The sequence below is a fragment of the Centropristis striata genome, chromosome 19 (assembly GCF_030273125.1).
Source record: "Centropristis striata isolate RG_2023a ecotype Rhode Island chromosome 19, C.striata_1.0, whole genome shotgun sequence".
Lineage (NCBI taxonomy): Eukaryota > Metazoa > Chordata > Actinopteri > Perciformes > Serranidae > Centropristis > Centropristis striata.
This window is the reverse complement of record NC_081535.1, coordinates 12,427,823-12,448,523: the sequence shown is the minus strand read 5'-3', so window position 1 is coordinate 12,448,523 and position 20,701 is coordinate 12,427,823. Positions and strand designations below refer to the sequence as shown.

At 35.6% G+C, this 20,701-nt stretch overlaps 1 protein-coding gene and 1 long non-coding RNA gene across 2 annotated transcripts; one reads left to right on the top strand and one right to left on the bottom strand.

Moving 5' to 3' along the window:
- Positions 1-3: 3 nt before the first annotated feature.
- LOC131992584 (uncharacterized) lies at positions 4-1,856 on the top strand. The gene is made up of 4 exons (XR_009396228.1): positions 4-96; positions 798-852; positions 1,517-1,615; positions 1,755-1,856. It is a non-coding gene; the product is annotated as an uncharacterized LOC131992584 (long non-coding RNA).
- Positions 1,857-3,973: 2,117 nt separating this feature from the next.
- pde6b (phosphodiesterase 6B, cGMP-specific, rod, beta) lies at positions 3,974-18,845 on the bottom strand. Its single transcript, XM_059358112.1, has 24 exons — positions 18,705-18,845; positions 15,453-15,694; positions 15,004-15,315; positions 12,572-12,724; positions 11,447-11,536; positions 11,205-11,345; positions 11,017-11,091; positions 10,850-10,914; positions 10,035-10,101; positions 9,858-9,905; positions 9,623-9,772; positions 8,852-8,995; positions 8,384-8,449; positions 8,066-8,215; positions 7,876-7,983; positions 7,641-7,750; positions 6,559-6,646; positions 6,333-6,433; positions 6,129-6,236; positions 5,984-6,047; positions 5,819-5,893; positions 4,700-4,783; positions 4,320-4,470; positions 3,974-4,082 (listed from the first exon to the last, which is right to left on the bottom strand). The coding sequence occupies exons 2-24, from the start codon at positions 15,609-15,611 to the stop codon at positions 4,030-4,032; spliced, it is 2,562 nt and encodes an 853-aa protein (XP_059214095.1). The 5' UTR covers positions 15,612-15,694; positions 18,705-18,845; the 3' UTR covers positions 3,974-4,029.
- Positions 18,846-20,701: the final 1,856 nt, after the last annotated feature.

The window sequence follows — 20,701 nt, the reverse complement described above, 5'->3', positions numbered from 1 at the left end:
TTAAAAAAATAAAATAAACGTCACTTCCGCCCGGACCGGAAGTCACTCCCTTGCTTCACCATGGTTCCTCCTGTCGCAGTTTCGCCGCTCATCAAGGTAGAAACATAGTACTGTAAGATATTGTTTATTGTCCTGAATATTGTCATTGTTGTTAAATTGTCAGATTAATAGAAATAGGTTTAAAAATAAGTCATTCCTCTTTAGCCGTGTAACTGTCGGCAAACTGGCCGTTAATGTCAGTTGTTCTTGTAGCATGTTAGCTAATGTTTGCTAGCAGTGACATTGACAGGCTGCCCAGGTGAACATTGCTCCACAAAAGTAGCTGTAGATTAAAATGTGGAGCATCTTCCACATCTGTCTGATGCGAGGTTGGCAAATAGTAATACCAGTTGTCATTACAGCCAACAGCTAATGTAGTTAGCGTTATCCACCGTAGGAGAAGGGTCAGAGAAAATGTGAACTTCGCCCCTTATCACGATTAACGTAACGTGGTTTATGTAGTTACCACAGTTATAGTGTTACGTTAACCACATCCTGGGTGTTAACATTATAACCGTATATAATCGATTGACATTTAATAGATATAATCGTATAAAAATCTAAAAAGGTGGTTATCTCCCAGTAAGTAGTGTTTACAGTGGCAGTCACATCAATGAGGAAATTGCTGCAGAAATCTGAAATACTGTTTCAGAAAATAACTTTATGGACAGCTCGTCTTGCTCATGTCTCAGCTCACAGTAAGCTGATTAGGCACAGTTGTTTCACATGTTAACACCTGTGAATCACTTGTATTTCAGACGGCCAGGTGGTCTGCTCTGTTCCTCGGCGTGTTCTATGGCAAACAGAGGTTTGGTAAGTTCGTGTCTGCGCATGCGCCAACAGTCTGTTAATGTCCAAACTTCAAGGGCAACAAAAGTGAAGGATTAGTGAAGTTATTTTCATATGATTGATTGTTAAACAGTTGTGTGTGTGACAGTGTCCAAAAAAACCCACTACATATATTTAGATTCTCAAAATACCTTTTTTTTTTAATTATTTTAGTGAGATTGAAGTTAAAAACTAGGGCAATTTCACTGCTTGAACTGGGTGTCTGACATAGGCTTGCTCTGATCTTTTATACAGTATGAGGATAGGATAAATCTACTTCTTTCTACCTGTAACATACAGTCATAGAAAAAATAATTAGACCACCCTTGTTATCTTCAGTTCATTGTTCATTCTAATGCTTGGTACAACTAAAGGTACATTTGTTTGGACAAACATAATGATAATAACAAAAATAGCTTATTTTAGTTTAATTCAAGAGCTGATATATAGCCATTTTCCATGGTTTTCTTGATAATGATTTTGGTTATTATCAAGAAAATGAGCTATTGATGACTTTATTATGACTGTATGTGCATAGCGCTGAACCCCTCAAGTCATTAGAGCATTTTGCACACTATGTAAAGCTAAAATAATACTGTTCTGGGTTTGTTTTGAAATAATGACCAGTTATGCTGATATTATTACTCAGATTATCTAAAGCCCATTGCTGCGGAGGAGAGGAAGGTTGTGGAAGCAGAGAAGAAGGCCAGAGAGGAACAGGAGCGCATCTACAAAGAACTGGCTGAAGGTATAATACTCTTTGTTCCTGTCTCTCTTCCTGCCTTTTATTGTTGTTTATTTTAATAAGGCATCACACTTTTCAATATTATGTCCAAAATATGTCTTTATTTACATAGTTTCCCTCTTGTTTTCTCTTCTCTCTGCAGCCAATTCTGACACCATCCTAAAATGAACAATCTCTGGTCCTGTGCTGTTATGTTCCACACTCAATAAACACAGAAATTATTTTTCATGTAATAATCTAATAAGTGTTCTTGTTTTTCCTGTGTGTGCGTGTATGTGTACAAACCATTATTAAGGTCATATTTTTAAGAAATCACGTTTTAAAAGTTATTCTTCAGGCGTAGTTTGAACATACAGTGTCACACGCATTTTGTGACTAGAGTGTGTGTGTGGGTGTGTGGCTGTCCTTCAGTAGGAGATGAGCCTGAGTGAAGAGCAGGGTTGTAATCCTGGCCTAGTTTAGCAGCAATCCCAGGATTGAGGTCAGGCACCAGTAGTAGAAAGTGCAGTGTGGACAGAAGCGTCCCCTCAATACTCTTGTATGTTGTGTAATATTGTAACCTTCATTGTGAACTCAACATTAGCTCATAGCATGAAATTACATGACATACTGTTAATGCATTATGACTGTGATAGTTGAGTGACTACAGGTGAGATTTTAGTACATTTAATTTGACCAAATATGACTAGGTATGTCAATAAAAATAATTTTCCTTGAGTTGTATGTATACCTAGTTGGAGAAGTTAACAGTATCATTGCATAGTTTGTAAGAAAGTTTCAATATGAAAGGCAATTAATCCACTCAGTTACCTCATAAAAATACATTTGCTTTATTTGGGACATCACTGTTCACATTGAGCACATGAAGAGGCAAGTTTTATAAATACTGACCATACATTAAATCAAGACTATATTATGTATATTGGGTATACCCACAGCATATTAAGGTACATTTATTGCCTATTATTACATGGCCATCACTCTCTTTCCACATGTGGAATACTTTTACATTAGTAAATTTAGGCAAGCTTAATAAAAAACATGTCAATTATTTAAGGGAATTAGAAATTACTTTGACTCATTTGCCAGTGCTTACAGATCCCACTACTTTTACTATATAAAAATAAGCATCTATATTTCAACTAGAAAAATATTTTTGTATATACAGGGAGGGAAGAAGTATGTACAATTCATTACAATAAGTTATTTCATATCGAACAGCTTTCTCTGCAGAAATTGTTATTGCAGATGCAAGATGGACTAATGATTTGCACTGTTAAATCACAAAAGTTCTGGTTTTCATTTTAGTGTGAAGTATGCACATGCACAATCCACATTTGTGTGTTCTGTTTCCTCTCGCATTAAACACATCATTAATAGACGGTAACCTTTTTGCAGTAGTTGTAAAGAGATGGTTGCTCCTTTGTTTCTTCTATACTATGCTAAAGCAAGTTGGAGTTACCATTAAGGTCCAATCATTCAGTTCACAGTTAATCTGACCTGGAACCAGCTAATTTCCAGCATTCTAACACCCTCTTATTTAATAAGACATTTGTAATTGTATATTCATAAAATATGACATTATCAGCTACTCTCAGATGTATGTACAGTATGAAGGCATCATGATTAAGCAACTACACGCTTGTCTGTGCACAGCAAAGCTAAATTACTCAGCAGTCACCTTTCACATTAATAAAAAGTAACCATACTATTTACAAAGTGTATCTTTTACTGCAGCAGTTCTGAGCTTGTCATCTACCTTTGGCTCTCTGCAATCAAGGTAAACAAACTCTCATTTGTAAATGGTAAGTGACTGGAAGGAGTGAACATGAAATAATTATTTTGAAATATACATATGTATATATACAGTAGTTTAACTATAGTTCTATCTATGCATTATTGGAATTTGAATTATGAATCCCTGCATGAATTTTACATTAATGTACAATATACAGTTTGTTTGAAAACAGAGCTCCAAACATGATATATACAATTTATGGGATTTACAGCAAATAATTATTCATATAGTGTGTTGTTTACTCTTACATATTACATACTGTACATGCAGATGACTTACTATAAAGGTGTATTTACACACAGGTTCAAAAATCTTGCTGACTCATTTACATAAAAGTAGTCATGACTGTTTCTGTTGTTCCTCTGTGATGTTTTTCCAAGATGTGGTGGTGTCTGGCCTGGCTCTGGAGTCTTTTTTTTTGGCTCACCTGTCTCTTAAACATTGCTCTTTCTCTCCTTGTTCAGGGTTTTTCTTTTCTGATGGGAACCATTTTTTTCTAAAATAATATTACACTGCAGGGAATTCACTCATGTATCTGTCTTCCTCACGTTATTGCATTTTCTTCCTTGGCGGTGAGGCTGATGACTGACTCCCATCATGTGCACAGCTTTTTGACCCATTAGCTCACCGTGCAGGTCTTGGAGCCTCCACCGCCGGCGTTGTTTCCAGCAGCTGGTAAGACAAAGATATATCAAAGAAAATTTGAAATATATTTGTGGATTAGCAACATTTAAAGCTTTAAGGCTTGTTACGGCTAACCCAAAATTGTCAATATTCCTTAGGATTTTGTACTTGGTCAGTAGTCTACTAAAAATAGTGTCACACTCATCAGCTGAGACAAAATGGCATGAAATACTTAAGACTGAGCAAAGACCAATGCAGCAGTTATAATACAGAAAATCACTGCACCTTTACTGGCTGCGGCCTCTTTAGCAGCCTTCTCGTCCTCTAGGGGTTTGAGTGTCGCTTCATATGCTTCTTTTTTCAAATTCCACTCCCTCCTGTTGTTCAGGATGCCGTCCAGCATGGGCTGGATTTGTGGGTGGAAACGAGAAAATTCCTGAGAGGCAAAGAGTCAATGACAAACTGTGTTAAAAGACTTAAAAGCAGAGCAGTTTAGGTCAGAGGTTTGTTCACACTTTGATGCTGCGATGAAAATAAGTCAGCTTTTTATCTTTTCCAGGAAACCTCTATATGAGCACACATATTATAAATATATTATTTGCTTTAAAGTGAAAATGACCAGGTATTTTGTAATTACTTTATCAAGATGCAATATTAAACATTACCTTGTAGACAAATGTGCAGACAAAGTCAATGAAACCACACTGTAGCTTTGGAAGTTCTGCCGACTTGTTTCTGTCCATCATGGGCTGGTGGGTTGGACAAACAAAACATCATATTAGGAAATATAAAAATAATATCCAGGAAACCAATAATAACAGCAACAGGGAGACATTCAGATGAAAACTTAGCCATGTGATGAAACTAAATCCTGTAAGTCATTATGTTGACAAACTACACGGATGCTCATGAAGTTGGAATGAAATATTTTCTTTCATGAAATAATTGTGACAATGTGATTTATTCTTGACAGCTAAATTGTATATCTTCTCAAAACTATATTAATTCAATTCTCTTCCAAACATATCACAATGAAAATAAAACCACAATTAGCAGAATTGTGTCTGAAAACAAAGTTATTCAAACTTTATTGGCAGCTGGGTATTTATAAAAGAAGAGCTTAATAGCTCAAAATAATGACCTAGTATTTGAAAAATAACTATAACTGTAAGTAAATATTCCAAATATAATGACTTAGTTTTCTCGAAATTATGACTTAATAAAAAAAATTGAAATAGTGTCAATATTTTGCATAGTTTCATAGTCAAGTTTCTACGTATTTTAAGATAGGATGTCATCATTTTGAGAATGTTTTTTATTTGTAAAGACTTTTTGGCAGAAATGGGCTTCTATAGTTTACATTCCCTTGACTGTATTATAATTTAGTCTTTTAATAAGGGATAAATCAACATTTGATATATATGTAGCTGTAAGTTGGTTAAATCAAGCGAAATATATTATTCTATCTTAACAAACCCACAATAAATGTAACAGAGTCCCGACACTGATTGCCACTGCATACTGTATGTCACAATAGGCCTCTGGAAAATCTAAATTTACTAGTCAACAGCAACAAGCAAATATAGAATAAAATAAAGCATAGGCTTCATCATTTGTAACACAGAGTGTGTCATATATTTAATATTATATTATATAAAATGTATCTGATTAAAGTCTTTTTAAAAGCAAAAATGATCAGGTTCCAGTTTCTCTAGTATGAACTTTTGCTGCTTTTTCACACAGATGAAAGATATAGACATCTTCACAACAATTTGTAAACTCACAATAGGTTGTTGCTCCAGTACTGTCCTCTCCAGGTCACCCTGCTCCCAGAACTCTGCTGCTACGGACAAGGCAACCTGAAAGATTCAAACACACAGTCATCTGTAGAAAAGCAGATCACAAACACTTGTTATAAAGCACATTTGTTACGTTTGTGGTCCTCTCACCTTGCTCTGGACCTCCCAAGGCTTGGTGATAGCTGACAAGTCACATGCGGTCATCATCATAGCCCTGAAATAAGATACATTTAAAGTAGGGGGATCGGAGAAATTCAAAGGGACAAAGAACTATGTAAATGCTTGTTGTACTCACATGAGGATTTCTTTTCTGGTTGTTTCTAGAGACATGAAGTCCACCCACTTCTTTTCATCCTCATATGTGTGTGAAAGGTCCACAATCTTCTGGAACATGGTTCTTTTCCTGTCAAGGTACAAGGAGAGGAGATATTTCACCATTTATAATCGTATTTTTAAAATATTATGATAACAGAATGAGGTAATGAGAGTTTGTGCTGACTTGAAATAAAGAGCCAGGTCAGTGGCGATGATGGCGATGTCCATGAGATGAATCACATGTTCCGTCTGTCGCCTGTTAAGGTTCTGGTAGATATTCAGTGACTGCAGAGAAGATGAGAGAGAAATATGTCAGTCATAGTTCGGGAAGGCTGAGATCTCTTTCTTGTCACATCCCCAAAAGTACAAGTTAGGTTACATCATTCTCTATTTCACATCTTCTTTCTCACCTCATCAGCCAAGAGGAACTTTCCAAACTCTAAATGGTGTCGTTCCAAGATGGAGGAGCCGTGAAGCTTGGCCAGAGGGTTGCCAGATCTGTCGGCATAAATTCAGTTCTTCAGATATGAACATGAGCTTAAAAACAGTAACCATCAGCTTCCAGTATAAAACTTCAGTATTGGCTTATTGTGCGACTTTTTGGCCTTTTTATCATCATCATACCATCATATCCTAGTGTTAGCATGTATTGAGATGTATTAATACAAATGTCAAAACATACTCTAACATATGGATTTCCAGATTGGCAACCATGTTTCACAGCCATTTAACTTTGAAAGACTTGAAACTTGCTTGAAATTCACCACAGTTAACATTATGTCTGATTTTATTGTAACCAAAGTGGTTTCAAGTTCCCATGCAGCTGCAGGGCTTAAGATACATTAAAACCCTTTAAAACTTTGATAATTCATGCAAAATTAAAATTCATGCAAAATTCATGCAGTGGAGACATAATTGCATAATTAATATAGACTATTTTGAATGAGTATTGACTATTTAAATTTACTGCCACACAAAAATGATTTCACTTTGACTGATGAATGATTTTAAATTTGAAAGACATCTTTCAATCTTGTAAAAAGCTCACAGTGTCAGCTAAAAAAAAAGTCCCCTTTCATCACTATCACAATTGTCCACCTAACACCCCCTGTGCACTACCCTCATTGTCACTACCACAAATCTTTGCACTATATTTTACACATTATAGTGATATTTAAAACCTTTTGCGAGTGTATATTTACATAAATGTATATCTTCCTTGTAAATATAAAAGTAGTTTCTCCCTTTAATATTCTACTATGTTGTATTTTATTGCTTTATTCTGTTAGGGACTACAACTGCATTTTATTGTGCATTATGCATTCATAGAAGTTGGTTTATGTGCATCTACAGCATACAATAATTATTTAGCATTATTATGACATACACCTTTGCACCTCTCTATAGTGAACTGACTCTGTTTACCCAGCTGTGGGTACTTTTTTATTATTTTTTTCTGCTAAACAATAAAAATTTTCCGGGCTGCACTTACTTGACTTGGTACAAGTTGTTGGTTCCTCTGTGATCAATATCATGCAGGAAGCCTGCCGTTATCATGGCCATTACCTCCAAGTCAGTGTAGTACCGTTTCAGCATTCCTGTCTGAGCACAAAGAGACACACACAAAGAAAATAAACTTCATTTTGTATATAGTTTTCCTTTTTGTAGGCTTCCAAGCATTGAAATCAAACATAATAGTGATTAAAATGGATCTAAATTAATAATACCGTTAAGAGCGTGAACATAGTCTGTCCCACGTTAAAGCCATGACGCCAGTTGTGGTAGGTGATCCTCCTGTAGCCTTTACTGACTGAGTACATGAACCGAACCAGCACCTGAGGGGAGAAAACTGTTTAATCACAGAGACTTTGAGCTTCATAATAAAGTATAATAATGCTGTATGTGAGTCTAGATCACCTCTTGAGGGACCTGGAACTTCTTGACCACCCCGACCTCATAGTACATCTGGATGCCGCACTTTACCAGCTCCATCTCTGAGCAGTTAAAGTCCGAAAAACGAAACTCGTAGATCTCAAACTTCTTGATAAGTGGAGGTAAGTCTTTTTTCTAAGAGGAAACAAGAGTAAAAGTGGTGGAAGATCACTTAAAGAAAGACACAGCACATTAATGCATGTGTAACACAAATTATTCCCCTTTTAAAGATTACTTGGTGCTACTAGGGGACAAATGAAATGTGCTGAGACGTTAGAAGTTATAGACAAGTTTTAGTGTTACCAGGATATCTAGGAGCTCCTCCTCTTCACATTCTCTGGGTTCAACGCCGTAGACGTCCCTGGTGTTCTGGGAGAAATGAGAAAAACATTAGAAGTTTCATCATGATACAATAATATATTGATTCTCTGGGCAATGTTATATCACAAGTCTATACCACAATACAATTACAATATGACCGTTTAACAATCAGTTACATTTATATCAACTCACAAAAAAACAGATTTTAAAATTGTATTACCTAGCTCTTCCATACCTTTAAATAAAAACATTTTTAATAAATTGAAGAAAAATAAAATTTCAAAACAAAGGTGTATATTTAAGATTATGACACTGATATTTTTCTTTTGCATCTATAATAATGATTCAATGATCAATGGATGCACTGCAACATAAAAAAAAAAGATTGATAATTAATATAACTAATGGTAATTAATTAGGACCAGATGGAAAAAATGATGGAGTACTGACCAGGATATTCTGAATCTCATCATCCCGACATTTGACGTGATACAGCACCATGTCCTGAGCGATGTCTTTACGATTCTCCAGCTTGTTCATCTTGTCGTAGGTGTCCGGGTTCAGAACAGACCAGCCCAGGAACTGAGTCAGAGCCTGAAAAACAGGGATCAAGATCAGCACAATATTTATAGTATGCGTCAGGAGAAGACATTTTTTTAAATATCTAATTAAATACATTATACATTCATTAGATGAAGTAAGTATGTTTCAGTTTTATAAAAGATGCCGACAATATATTTCCTATTATAAAATAATATATAAAAATAAATTAAATTGTTAAATTGTTCGAGAAAAAAACAAAACATAGGAAAAGAAGAGCATAGGTAAAGAAGAATTAAAAAACAATTGGATGGAATAAATTATCCAACAGTTTTAATGTTTGAGTTTTAAAATAAAATAGCTGTCATGTATTTTTTTTTGGGCTTTTTCATGCCTTTAGTGGACAGGATAGCTGAAGAGAGACAGGAAACAGGGGGCAGAGAGAGGGGAATGACATGCAGTAAAGGGCCGTCCGATGCGGGACTGGAACCGGGGCCAGCTGCAGCGAGGACTGTAGCCTCTACACATGGGGCGCCTGCGTAACCCACTGCGCTACCGACCACCCGTCATGTATGTTTTAATTATTATTAAATTGTGGTTTAATCAAATCATACCAAGAAGAACTGTTTCTCAGTTTGACAAAAAAAAGTAATAATAAGTCAGATTCCAATGTTAATTTACCTCCATAAGCTGCTCATCCTGATCATCAAAAGGCTTTCCATCTTTTCTGTTGTAAAAAGTGGCCACACCGACTATCTCTTCTTTTTTGTTGACGATTGGCAGCGAGAGCACATTTTTTATGGTCCAACCACTGCTGTCGAGAGGCTCAGTCTAAAACATTGGAGCAAAAAACATGTGATACTGTAACAACATCTCTGGAATCTCATCTTTTTCCTGCTGTTTAGCAATATCTTACCTGAAACTGGAACGTCTCGTCAGCAGCTGCATTCATAATGTTACAAATCTGAGGAGCAGAAATAAAACAGATTGATCGAGATGTAATCAATCAGATTGATTGAAGATGTGTGTATACATTTGTTTGGTTTCTAACTTATTACAACAGCCTGCAGTAATGTAATGAAAAGAAACTCACAAAACCGCTCTCAGCAACATAAGTAGGAAGGCCGCTAACCAAGGCCCAGTGATCTGCAGGCGGAGTGCTGTGTGAGAGACGGGAATGTTAGTACATAGTACATATGAGCACAGATTGGTTCCAAAATTTTTAAATTAATTATTGATGATTATTGATGATGTATATGAGTCCTATTAGAGCACATTCAGCCGTAGACTGCGGCAACCTAAGACTACCACAGAACGCCACAGGAGGTCTTTTCTACCTGTGGCCATCAAACTGTATAACTCCTCCCCTTTCTGCAGGGAGGAAAGCTAATATATCAGACTGACTAATATTAACAACATGTGCAATACAATATTCAATACCACGGACTATACTATACTATTTTCATTTTCACTATCATGTGCAATATATGTCTACTACATCCTGCCATGTCATCTGCACTTTACTCCTTGTCCCTTTATTTGTATTATATATAATAAAATAATTTAATTGTATATTGTTATATTCTTATTTATACTATATATTGTTGTTGTTAGATATTTTGTTAGATATTTTCTTCACTGTTTTTTTATATGATCCGATATTGTGATTTTTTTTTTGTAATTGTTTTGTAACTTTGGAGCGATCTGGAGCCAAAATTTCCTTCGGGATAAATAAAGTTCTATCTTATCTTATTATTCACTATTAAGTAACATGCTGCATACATGTAACAATGTTGCTTGAAACCCCAGCGCCAAAATGTTGCTAGTTCTGTAAATGACTTTGCATCATATTAATCTATGACCACATTTAAATACACATAAATAACTATGTCAAAAAGACTGACTTACGGTATTACTTTGATGTCTTCTTTTCCGTGTAAAATATAATCAATCACTTTGTAGAAATTTACCTCCTGGAGGAAAATAAAATGCAGAGATGGGGTTTAAAACAGGACAAAGGGCAATTTATTGAGAGTGCTGATAATAAAGTTAGATAAATGAAATAATAAATGTACCCTGCCATCAGGAGTGACAGGGCCAGAGTAAGGTGCCTGCTCTCCCATCAACACTGGCCAAATGTCAAAGAACTCCTGGAGGAAGATGGACACAAACAAGCAGAAAAAAAGTCAGCATTTCTTCGTAAGAAAATGTATCAGTTCAAAACACGGGACATGAAGGACAAAGACACGGAGAGACACGGTACCTTCTCCTTCGTCATGTCTAGTAAACCGACAGAGTAGCGGTCACAGTTGAGGTAGGCTCGGACTGTGTACAAGGCTTTGTGAAACTGTCGCTCAATGTCCGTCAGCTCTTCAAACACCTTGTTGGCCGACCACAGCAGCAGCTAGGAGACATAAAGCGCATACAGCAGTCAGTTAATCCAGTGTACATCTAGAAATCTCGATTTGAGTAGAATGAAAAGCCAACTGTTGTTTAATCCTTTACCTGTCCTTTACGGGTCTCACAGCTGTGGAGGTAGCTCAGGTGGTAGATCTTCAAGTTCAAAGAGGCAACCTTCAGATACTTTAAAAAAAGCTAAAGGGACAAACAAGAGAAAAGAAAGAAATATAAAATCATGGAATGACACATAAAATAAAGGATACTTTATCACACCATATAGGATGTGATGATGTTTGAGGAAAATACAGTATAATTTAATGTGCTTTTTAAAAACACAATGCACAATAAGCCCCAAAAGGTCCCATCATTTAGATCACTCAGGTTTTTTGGTAGTTGCAGAAACTAATGTACAAGTCAAATTAACAGGCACTTGAGATTGCTCACTGTCAAATCTACAACAAACCATGAATTTTGTAATTCCTCTCTCTTTTTATTTTGTCTTCCTTTGGTTTCTTCGGTCATTTTCTATGTTTTTTTCATGCTGAATGTCTTATTTCCATTAAACATAGAGCACACCTCTGGTAAACAAAATTATTTAAAGTGATGCTTTTTCATGATTCATTGTGTACACACATAGTTAAATAGATCTGAAGATTAAATCAACTAATCAATTAGTTGAATTTCTTCAGTTGAGGACAGCCCAGCCATGTTAGACTCTTACATGTTTTAATAATGGGTTACTGCTGCCAAATACAAATACAGTGTGAAAGTACATTTCATTCTAAAGTCTCAGCTATAGAAACACTATAAGGAATATCTTGATTTCTGTTGCTGTAAATCAGATAGCATATGGTACTGAACTTTACTTATTTTTGCTTAAGATGTCATATTATGCTGTTAATAAAGTCATTAACCAGCTGGAGATCTAAGCCAATAACTGACTCGACCACCATAAGCTTATCTCCATGCTTAAGCTTATTTTACTCCCAGTTGGGATTAATGACCTGGTGTATACTGAACACATACTGGTCCCACACTGATTATCTACCAGTCAGTAGATAGACTCTAGTTATCGTCACAATCTGACATACTCTGAAGGCTAAAAATCCCTTATGATAAAGAAACTATGATTTTATTCTGAGTTCTGTTGTAAAGCTTCTGTATGTCACACCGCTCTGCTCTGAGTTTATCTATTTTTTTCACTGTGTGTGCATTGGTGCTTGGACTCACATCTTCATCCTCAGCAGTGAAATGTGGTCCTGTGGTCTTGTTCAGAGCCATGATCACAGCCACCATGTCTTTGCCGTTGAGGATGGGCGTAGCCAGAACGCTCCGGGTCGTGTATTCTGTGAGTTCGTCGACAAACGAGCTGAAGTGCTGGTTCTAAAAGACAGAAAACACTCGTTATGAGTGTATTCACAGGACTTTCATTGCTTGCTTTCAATATTGTTGAAGTTATGTTTGATATGCAGTCAATGTACTCTAAGTTGATATAATAATTGTAGCTTTCATTTAGTATATTGTAGAATGGAGAGCCATGAATAGATTCCAGGTCAATGGTGTTCCAAATATAAGATAAATTATGTTTTTGCCTCTAAAGTAGTAGTTTTATGAAGGAAAATTATTGTATATTTGCTTAAAAAGCTACATAGTACAGGTGCATCTCAATAAATTAGAATATGATAGAAAAAGTCAATTTCCAGGAGTTCAAGTCAAATAGCCCCAACCAAGTATTGAGTGCACATAGATGGACATACTACATAAACATATTAAACATACTTTTTAAAATTGGTCTTTTGTAATATTTAATTTTTTTGAGACGCTTCATTTTAGGTCTTCATTTAATGTAAGCCATAATCATTATAATTAGAAGAAATTAAATAAATTAAGACATGACATGTTTTATTCTGTGTGTAATGGATCTATATAACGTGTTATTTCCACGTTTTGAATTGAATTACTGACACAAATTTCTTTCTATGATATTCAAATTTATTGAGATGCATTTATAGGTAGGTGGTTTTCCAACTCTAAGTAAAACAATTGTAACAGTAACCAAGATGACAGGTCACTCGACAATAATGCCTTGAAAAAGTATCTAAAATCACTATCTTTAACTTGGCAAGAAAGAATAATAATATGTTTTATTTTATTTTATTATCTTTAACCCAATTTAGAAAAGCAGAATGTCTCACAATGATAGAATTAACCAGCTGTTTCCCCACAGCATAACTATTAAGGTGATTTCATCATGAAGCTATAGTAGCCTACTTATTTAAAATGGACACAATATATATTTAGCATGTGGTGTGTGGAGGCAGCGTGAAGTAAAATTGTTTTGATCTGTTTTAGATTCCTGCTGACTGCTGACTAAATGCCAGAGGTGTCTAATCCAGAGCTCGAGCAGAGGCTGATGGGATCTGGAAATAAATGGATTATGTCTGACAAGGGGATTTACACTCTCACTTGGTCAAGTATAGATACGTGCCGCTAACTCTTCCTTAACCTGTCTACAACCATCATTGGTTTAGTGTAACTCGTAACATGTCTGTTAACCATTGCCAAAACTTTAAATCTGTCCAGTTTGATATAATAATGCACCAAATTTTTGTGTTTGAAATATTGGCTTTTCCACCATTGCATTACTGATTAAAGCTGCATTAGAGCATAGAATGTTAAATCTAGATTGTATTGTATTCTACTTGCTAATAGCTAATTTTCTATAATGGAGGTGATCGGACACATTTCCATAGTTTGCATCATTGTTAGTTAAAGGACATAAAAGTTTCCACAGTAGACCCACCCAACAAAATATCATTTGATGGTTTCTCCTAACTGTCTTTTTAATTCTATGTAATTGAAACCATGTGCCACATGAGATCAATAACAAGGCTGTCATAGATGCACACACAGCCTTATTGCCTTTTTTCGAATGTGATGACAAATCTGCAACATGCTTTTTTTTAGGTTTGATGTGAATCATTTTCATTGGGTTTATGCTTTGGGGTAAAAGATAATTATACAGAATATTCCTTCAGCAACACGCTACACATCCTGAGCTTCGAACGCACTTTGATGCAAAAATCATGGATAAATCTAATTTTGCTCAGTTTTCAAAATTGCCTAAATTTATATAAATATTGTATTCTAGCTCACATAAGGTTAGACCTAGAGGTCTGAATTGTCTATATATTGTTTTTATTTTAAACAGGTGTGGTTGACAAGCTGTAGATGATATGTGATGATTTGCATAGTTCTGGTATAAAGCACGCCCTAGTTATTGTTTTGTTATTCAAATATGACTCATTATAGACCTGGGTCACAAAAAGATTGAACCATGTTTGAACTGATGTACTTAAGGTTGTGTTTTAGCCACCGTCTAAACAATCACATCTACAGAAGCAACAAGATGTTGCCTTTCAAATAAAGCCTCATAAGTGCATTTTACCCTCTGCCATGTAAGGAAAACAGGCTTACTTTCTATGAGATTAGGTTCAATTCAAGTTTTTGTTAAAGCCACAATATGTGGGAATCATTTGAAGGTTGTGGCGCCAACTAGTGGTAGTACCATGAGTCAGCCAGCATCCATCCAGATAAAGCTTCATCACTCTAATTTCAGGATTACATTTCATTGGTGCGTTCCCCCCACACTCCCCACTAACCTCTGAGACATCTTTGACGTTAACCGTCTTCTTGGTCAGGGCCACGTGTCCAACTATTCCCATGTCCAGCGGATAGACGATCTCAGAGTCTGGCGGCACCACACAGTCTTCCAGCACTGCCTCTGTGTTGACGTTGAAGAGCCTCGTGGCGAGCTCTCCGACGCCGTTTCGCTGCCGGTACATGAACAAGCTGCATCGGTCAGCGTGGATGAGTGCACTGATTCTCTTCAGGACCTTGAAGACCACCTTCTCCATGTTGATGTTCTCCTGCATGTCTTTAATCAGGTCAGACAGGGTCTGGCTTTCTTCAACCTTGAAACAGAGGGATAAATAGTACCATTTTTTATTATTTGGTCTTTCATATGGATAGGGGTAATTAAAGATGTTCACTAGGGCAAAGTTTGGTCAATAGTCCCTACCTGCTCTTTATTGTAATGAAAGAAACGTACCTGCGTGAGCTCCTGGAACTGGCTGAAGTCGACCTGTTTCTCTTGGATACCTGATGCCTTTGATATGGCAGCAGGACTAATCTTCTTGGCAAAATATTGTTTTGCAAATGCAGGGTTCCCTTGGAGGAACTTTTCCACATCTTCCTTATTCGCACTCATGGTTCCTTCTCCCAAATGCTCCTGTCTTGTCCCTCTTCAGCTCTTCAGTCCACGCTTCCCTGAACGAGCTACTTCCAACTTCTCTGAACAGAAATAAAAGAAAAAGAATAAGCACAGCTTCCGGTGTATCCAGTCAAAGGAAAAGAAAAACAAAACGTACCCAGGTATTACACACAAAGCGGGAAAACAGAAGTGGACACATTCAAATGCAGGTAAAAAATAATCCTCGCTGTCAGTGGGCTGAGCGGACTGAGTGAGGGAGAGCCCTGAGGAGAAGGCAGAGGGCTGAATCCAAACAATCCATCTGTCATCAGCAGATAGTGCTGAAGGTTAGCAGGGATCTGCCTATGCTAAACTTGTCAGCTGATCATAACGTAACGGTTATGTGGGCCATATTATCCAGCCTCTGGTGTGCTTCGTTACATTCAGTACCTTTGAATCAGCACAGAGGGGTGAAATAAATCTGTAAGAAAATATATACTGCATGTGAAACACCAAGATTTCACACAAATGAATTGCTGTGCAACAACATATCCCTCTCTTTCTTTCACTGTAATCTTGAAATGTCTTCGTTTACACTCATTATAGTTATAGTTTAAAATTATATAGCTTTCTTAGACTCAAATTGAGCTAAAAATGTTATACAAATAAATACAACAAATCTAGATCTTGGCTTGGTTACAACTAACTAAATCCGTAAAAGCAGACAAGAATAAAAATCCCAATAAAATGATCAAACTTGTAAAACAAATGGTAAAAATAGTACTCTTTAGGAAGGACGGAGAAAACCCCCTTTTTTCCGGTAAATTCGCTATTTAATAAATTATACAAAAATACAGAATAATTACACATTCATGAGTATTTTTATTTTACCCTTTATCTTCTGTATTATTTTTTCGTTTGTTATGGGTCGTCTGCGTCTGTGTCTCTCTCTCACACATGCAGGTCTGCCTGTACAAGCTCTTTAAGTCCTTATTAAACAAGGCCTCCTCTGGCATAAGCCCTATTTAGTTAGGACACTAGCTGATTATCTCAGCACCCCAACTCTCCATCTTTCTCCACATGCAATCTTTAATGCAGTCCACTTGAAGTGCCTTCCCGAGTGTCCACAGCAGTTACTGCCATTATCATGTTTAATAAGAGACTGGTGGTTTTATGATATTCTGAGAAGGCTACGGGGGTGAATTTAACATTTAAGGATGTACTATCAGCATCAAACACACACACACACACACACACACACACACACACACACACAGTGGAAAAAAGAGAGATGTTTTGTGCTTCTGTAAGAAAGTTAATCCTTTCATTGAGAGCATGGAGAACCTGTCTATAATAAGGTTCCATAAACATCTTAAACAAAAGGTCAGATAGATAATCTGCTTCTACTATAATAGATTACAGCAGGTCCACAGTGTGTGTGTGTGTGTGTGTGTGTGTGTGCAACATAGAAGAGCACAGTGATTGAGGCTGCTCAGTTTCATGAGTGTGTGTTTGATGTGTACCTGCTGTTTATGTATCTTAATAGGGAGACCTTAATATTTAACAGTTCTGTTTTTTAATACAAATTCTGTATATCAAAGTGGACTAGGTAGCAGTAAACAAGAGTATTCAGCCTCTCAGCTTAGCAACTAAGTCAGCATTGCCGGATGAGAAATGTCAAACTATCATACCAGAGTTTACAATTAGCATATTTTGAGGACATTTTTTGTACATAAGCAGTGGTGGAAAAATTAGTCGGATCCCTTACTTAAGTAAATTAAATGTCCTGCATTAAAAACTTACTGAAGTAAGTATCAGCATCAAAATGTACTTAAAGTATCAAAAGTAAAAGTACTCATTTTGCAGAATGGCCCCACTCTGATTGTTATATTTATTCCAAATATATTATTAGATTATTTGTATTGATGCATTTATGTAAGCACTTTAATTTTGTATAGATAGGGCTCATTTTTACTACTTAATAAACTGTTATCTAAATGTCTAATCACTTTTAATTGATCATGTTGTTTATGTTAAACCTTGATGTGTAAAGTAACTAAGGCTGGCAGCTAAATGTAGTGGAGTAGAAGTATAAAGTTACATAAAATGGAAATACTCAAGTAAAGTACAAGCACTTCAAAATTGTACTTAAGTACAGTACTTGGGTAAATGTAATTGAGTTAAATTCCACCTGTACATAAATCATAATTATAATAGGCATAAATATGCAATTTTACAAAACATGTTTAATGAGCTTTTTTGACACACCTACAAATCTACCAACAACATAATTACTTTTCTTTTAAAGCAAGCTGACATAGTCACATCACGTTCATGATAGCCTACACCTTGCATAATTGGCTGGAAAAAAATGTGTGAACACAAATAAAAGATCCATATTTAGCTATCAGATTATGTCAGGGAATTAATTAAAAATCTAAAACAAACTACTAATATTTAATTTCACTTAATTGTAAAATACTTGTTCAATATGGGACTTTTGCTATTATTGTGTGTTGTGCAGAAGGAAAAATTATCACACTAATATGATAATTATTGTACATCTGGCTATGCTGATTGAGTTGCTAAGATAATGTTAGCATCATGCTCACATTGACAATGCTAACATGCTAATTAAAGATAGGTGAAGTTCTGTTAGGTGGGAGAAAAAATGGTGGAACTTACCCTCCACTTACTACTTTATATGCTTCAATTTCACTGAATAAAATAAAATATAGCACATTTTTAAAAAATCATGTTAGTATTGTTCGACATAATTTGCCAAGTAATCAAATTACGGCTAAAAATTCGGATTCCATAGAGAAAAGTAAGAGCACACCAATCCCGATCAAACTGCAGGTTTTGATATATAATTTGTCTAGAATCGGGACAAAATTGTGTCCGGAAGAGGAAGAAGAAAAAATCCACAATATAACAATAGCTGTAGGGGCCAGTGCTCGGTGCGATTGTGGCTCTAATAACAGCAGCAACTAATGATTTTCATGTCATAAACTAATCCGCAATTAAAAATATGTCTGTTTTACTTATTTTTGGTGACTATATTAAACTAGTTTGTTTACAATTAATAAAATAAATTAAACGAGTACTCACTGGGTTTTTGTCGCTGATCCACTATTTTCTGAGTTCATAATAGATGGAGATTGGAGGATGAACAAAAGCAGTGACCAGTAACTTTTTTATTACATCTATGGGCAGGTAAGTGCTGTTTAACGATGGACTTGAAAAAATGTGAAACACATGACAAGATACAACAAGGCCAAATCTTTTCGACTATTACTATCACTAATACTCAATATAATGCTACTATTAAACCAAACTAATAGAAAAAAGTGTTTAGTTTCAATACTGACATTCACCACAAGATGGCAGCAGATCTTTATTATAGCACCTGCACATATAAACCCTCACAAAAAAAAAAAATAGTTTTTGTTGTTTTCTGAAAATCCAATTTCATTAAACTTTTTCACCCTTACACAGTCTTTACACATACTTTTTTTTAATTTATTTATTAATTAATTAATTTATTTATTCATTTATTTATTTACATCTTAATTCAGTATACATGTACCAAACATGGGGCCACAACTCCAAGTGTCTCCATGTTTTGTGAATGGGAGGTAACGTACAAGCTTAAGGTTTTAGACAGTGTATGTTTCCACAGTCCCTGAACGTGACATTACTGAAATAGATGTAAATAAAGTAGCCATTGATAGTCAGCAGTGGGTGTAATCATTGTGCTAAAGAAGGCATTTTTCTATTTTTGTGACTTGCTAATGTAGGATTATAGTACTGAGCCACAGTCAGGGGAAAATAGATTGGCTTGTCCGTCTGAATCCTCACTGAGGACACTGTTTACTATTAGTGTACTGTAGGTGAGTCTGCAGTGATTAACATATTCTTTATTTTTCTGTTTAAAAGCAAAAGATGAAAAAAATAAGAATTAAGAAAAGACAAATGCATAATAGAAGAACAAAGCTACACATGAAGAAGACTTTGCATGTTATTACATGATACACTGTGTTATGAGAACAGTAATCTCATGTGTGACCGGGGTTAATCCAGGAAATGAGAGTTCATTAGTTCACAGCCGAGAGAGAAACAGAGTGTAGGTGTGCATAACTGCATCAATGTGTGCAGAGTTAAAGTTGTATTGATTCTCACTTCTTCTTTTGTTATATCATTCAATACCAAACCCTTATCTACTGTATTATCAGTGTTCATGCTATTATAGGCTTACTTTTTGAGTTTGGACACACTAACATACTACTCCTTACATTCTACAACCTACCTCTACACTCTTAATTATTATTTAAACTTAAATTATTTATTATTTAAACTTAAATTATATTCATATTCATATCCTTTTTAAAATTGAATTCAAAATTGAAACAAGGTGAGCAAGCTGCCCTTCATTCATAAGACTAGTCAAATGAATAAATCACAAATAAAACATAAAAACTAAGATGCCACTTTTTACATCTTAAGCTTGAACACAGTCCTCATATTGATGGACTCGTCAAGGTATCTGTGTAGATGAGGAAATGAATATCTCAGTCAAAGAATGTGTATGGGTCAAAAGTGTTTTACCTAAATTTAAAGCTCCTTAAGGTGACATTTCAGGCCTGCTGTTCATTGAATAGTTTTTTGCCATAAATTAAAAATACAGGTTTTTCTATTTGAATTTTCCAGTGTTTTAGCTTGTTTTCTTGTTTATGTGATGCAGGCTTGGAAGACTTTCAAGTTTAGTTTCACAAGTGGATTTGTGCGTCTTGTACCAGTGTGACACGTGGCAGTGGCTGTTATCAGAAACTCTCTCTTGGGAACTGCTTTTTATAACAGACTTTACCTGTATATGCTTTTTTGTTGTTGTTTTTTGTCTTAAAAAAATTACATTGCTAACCTGCAAAATCCCTTTTGTGTCACATGCAGTGAATATCTGTAATGTGGCATCTTTTTAATTTGTGCATAACTTCATTATATAATAAACAAATGCTTTTAACTAACAGATATCACCATGAAACTTCAACAGATTGTTACTAACATTAAGACACTTATTTTTGTATTACAAGGTTTTTTGTTTCTATTTT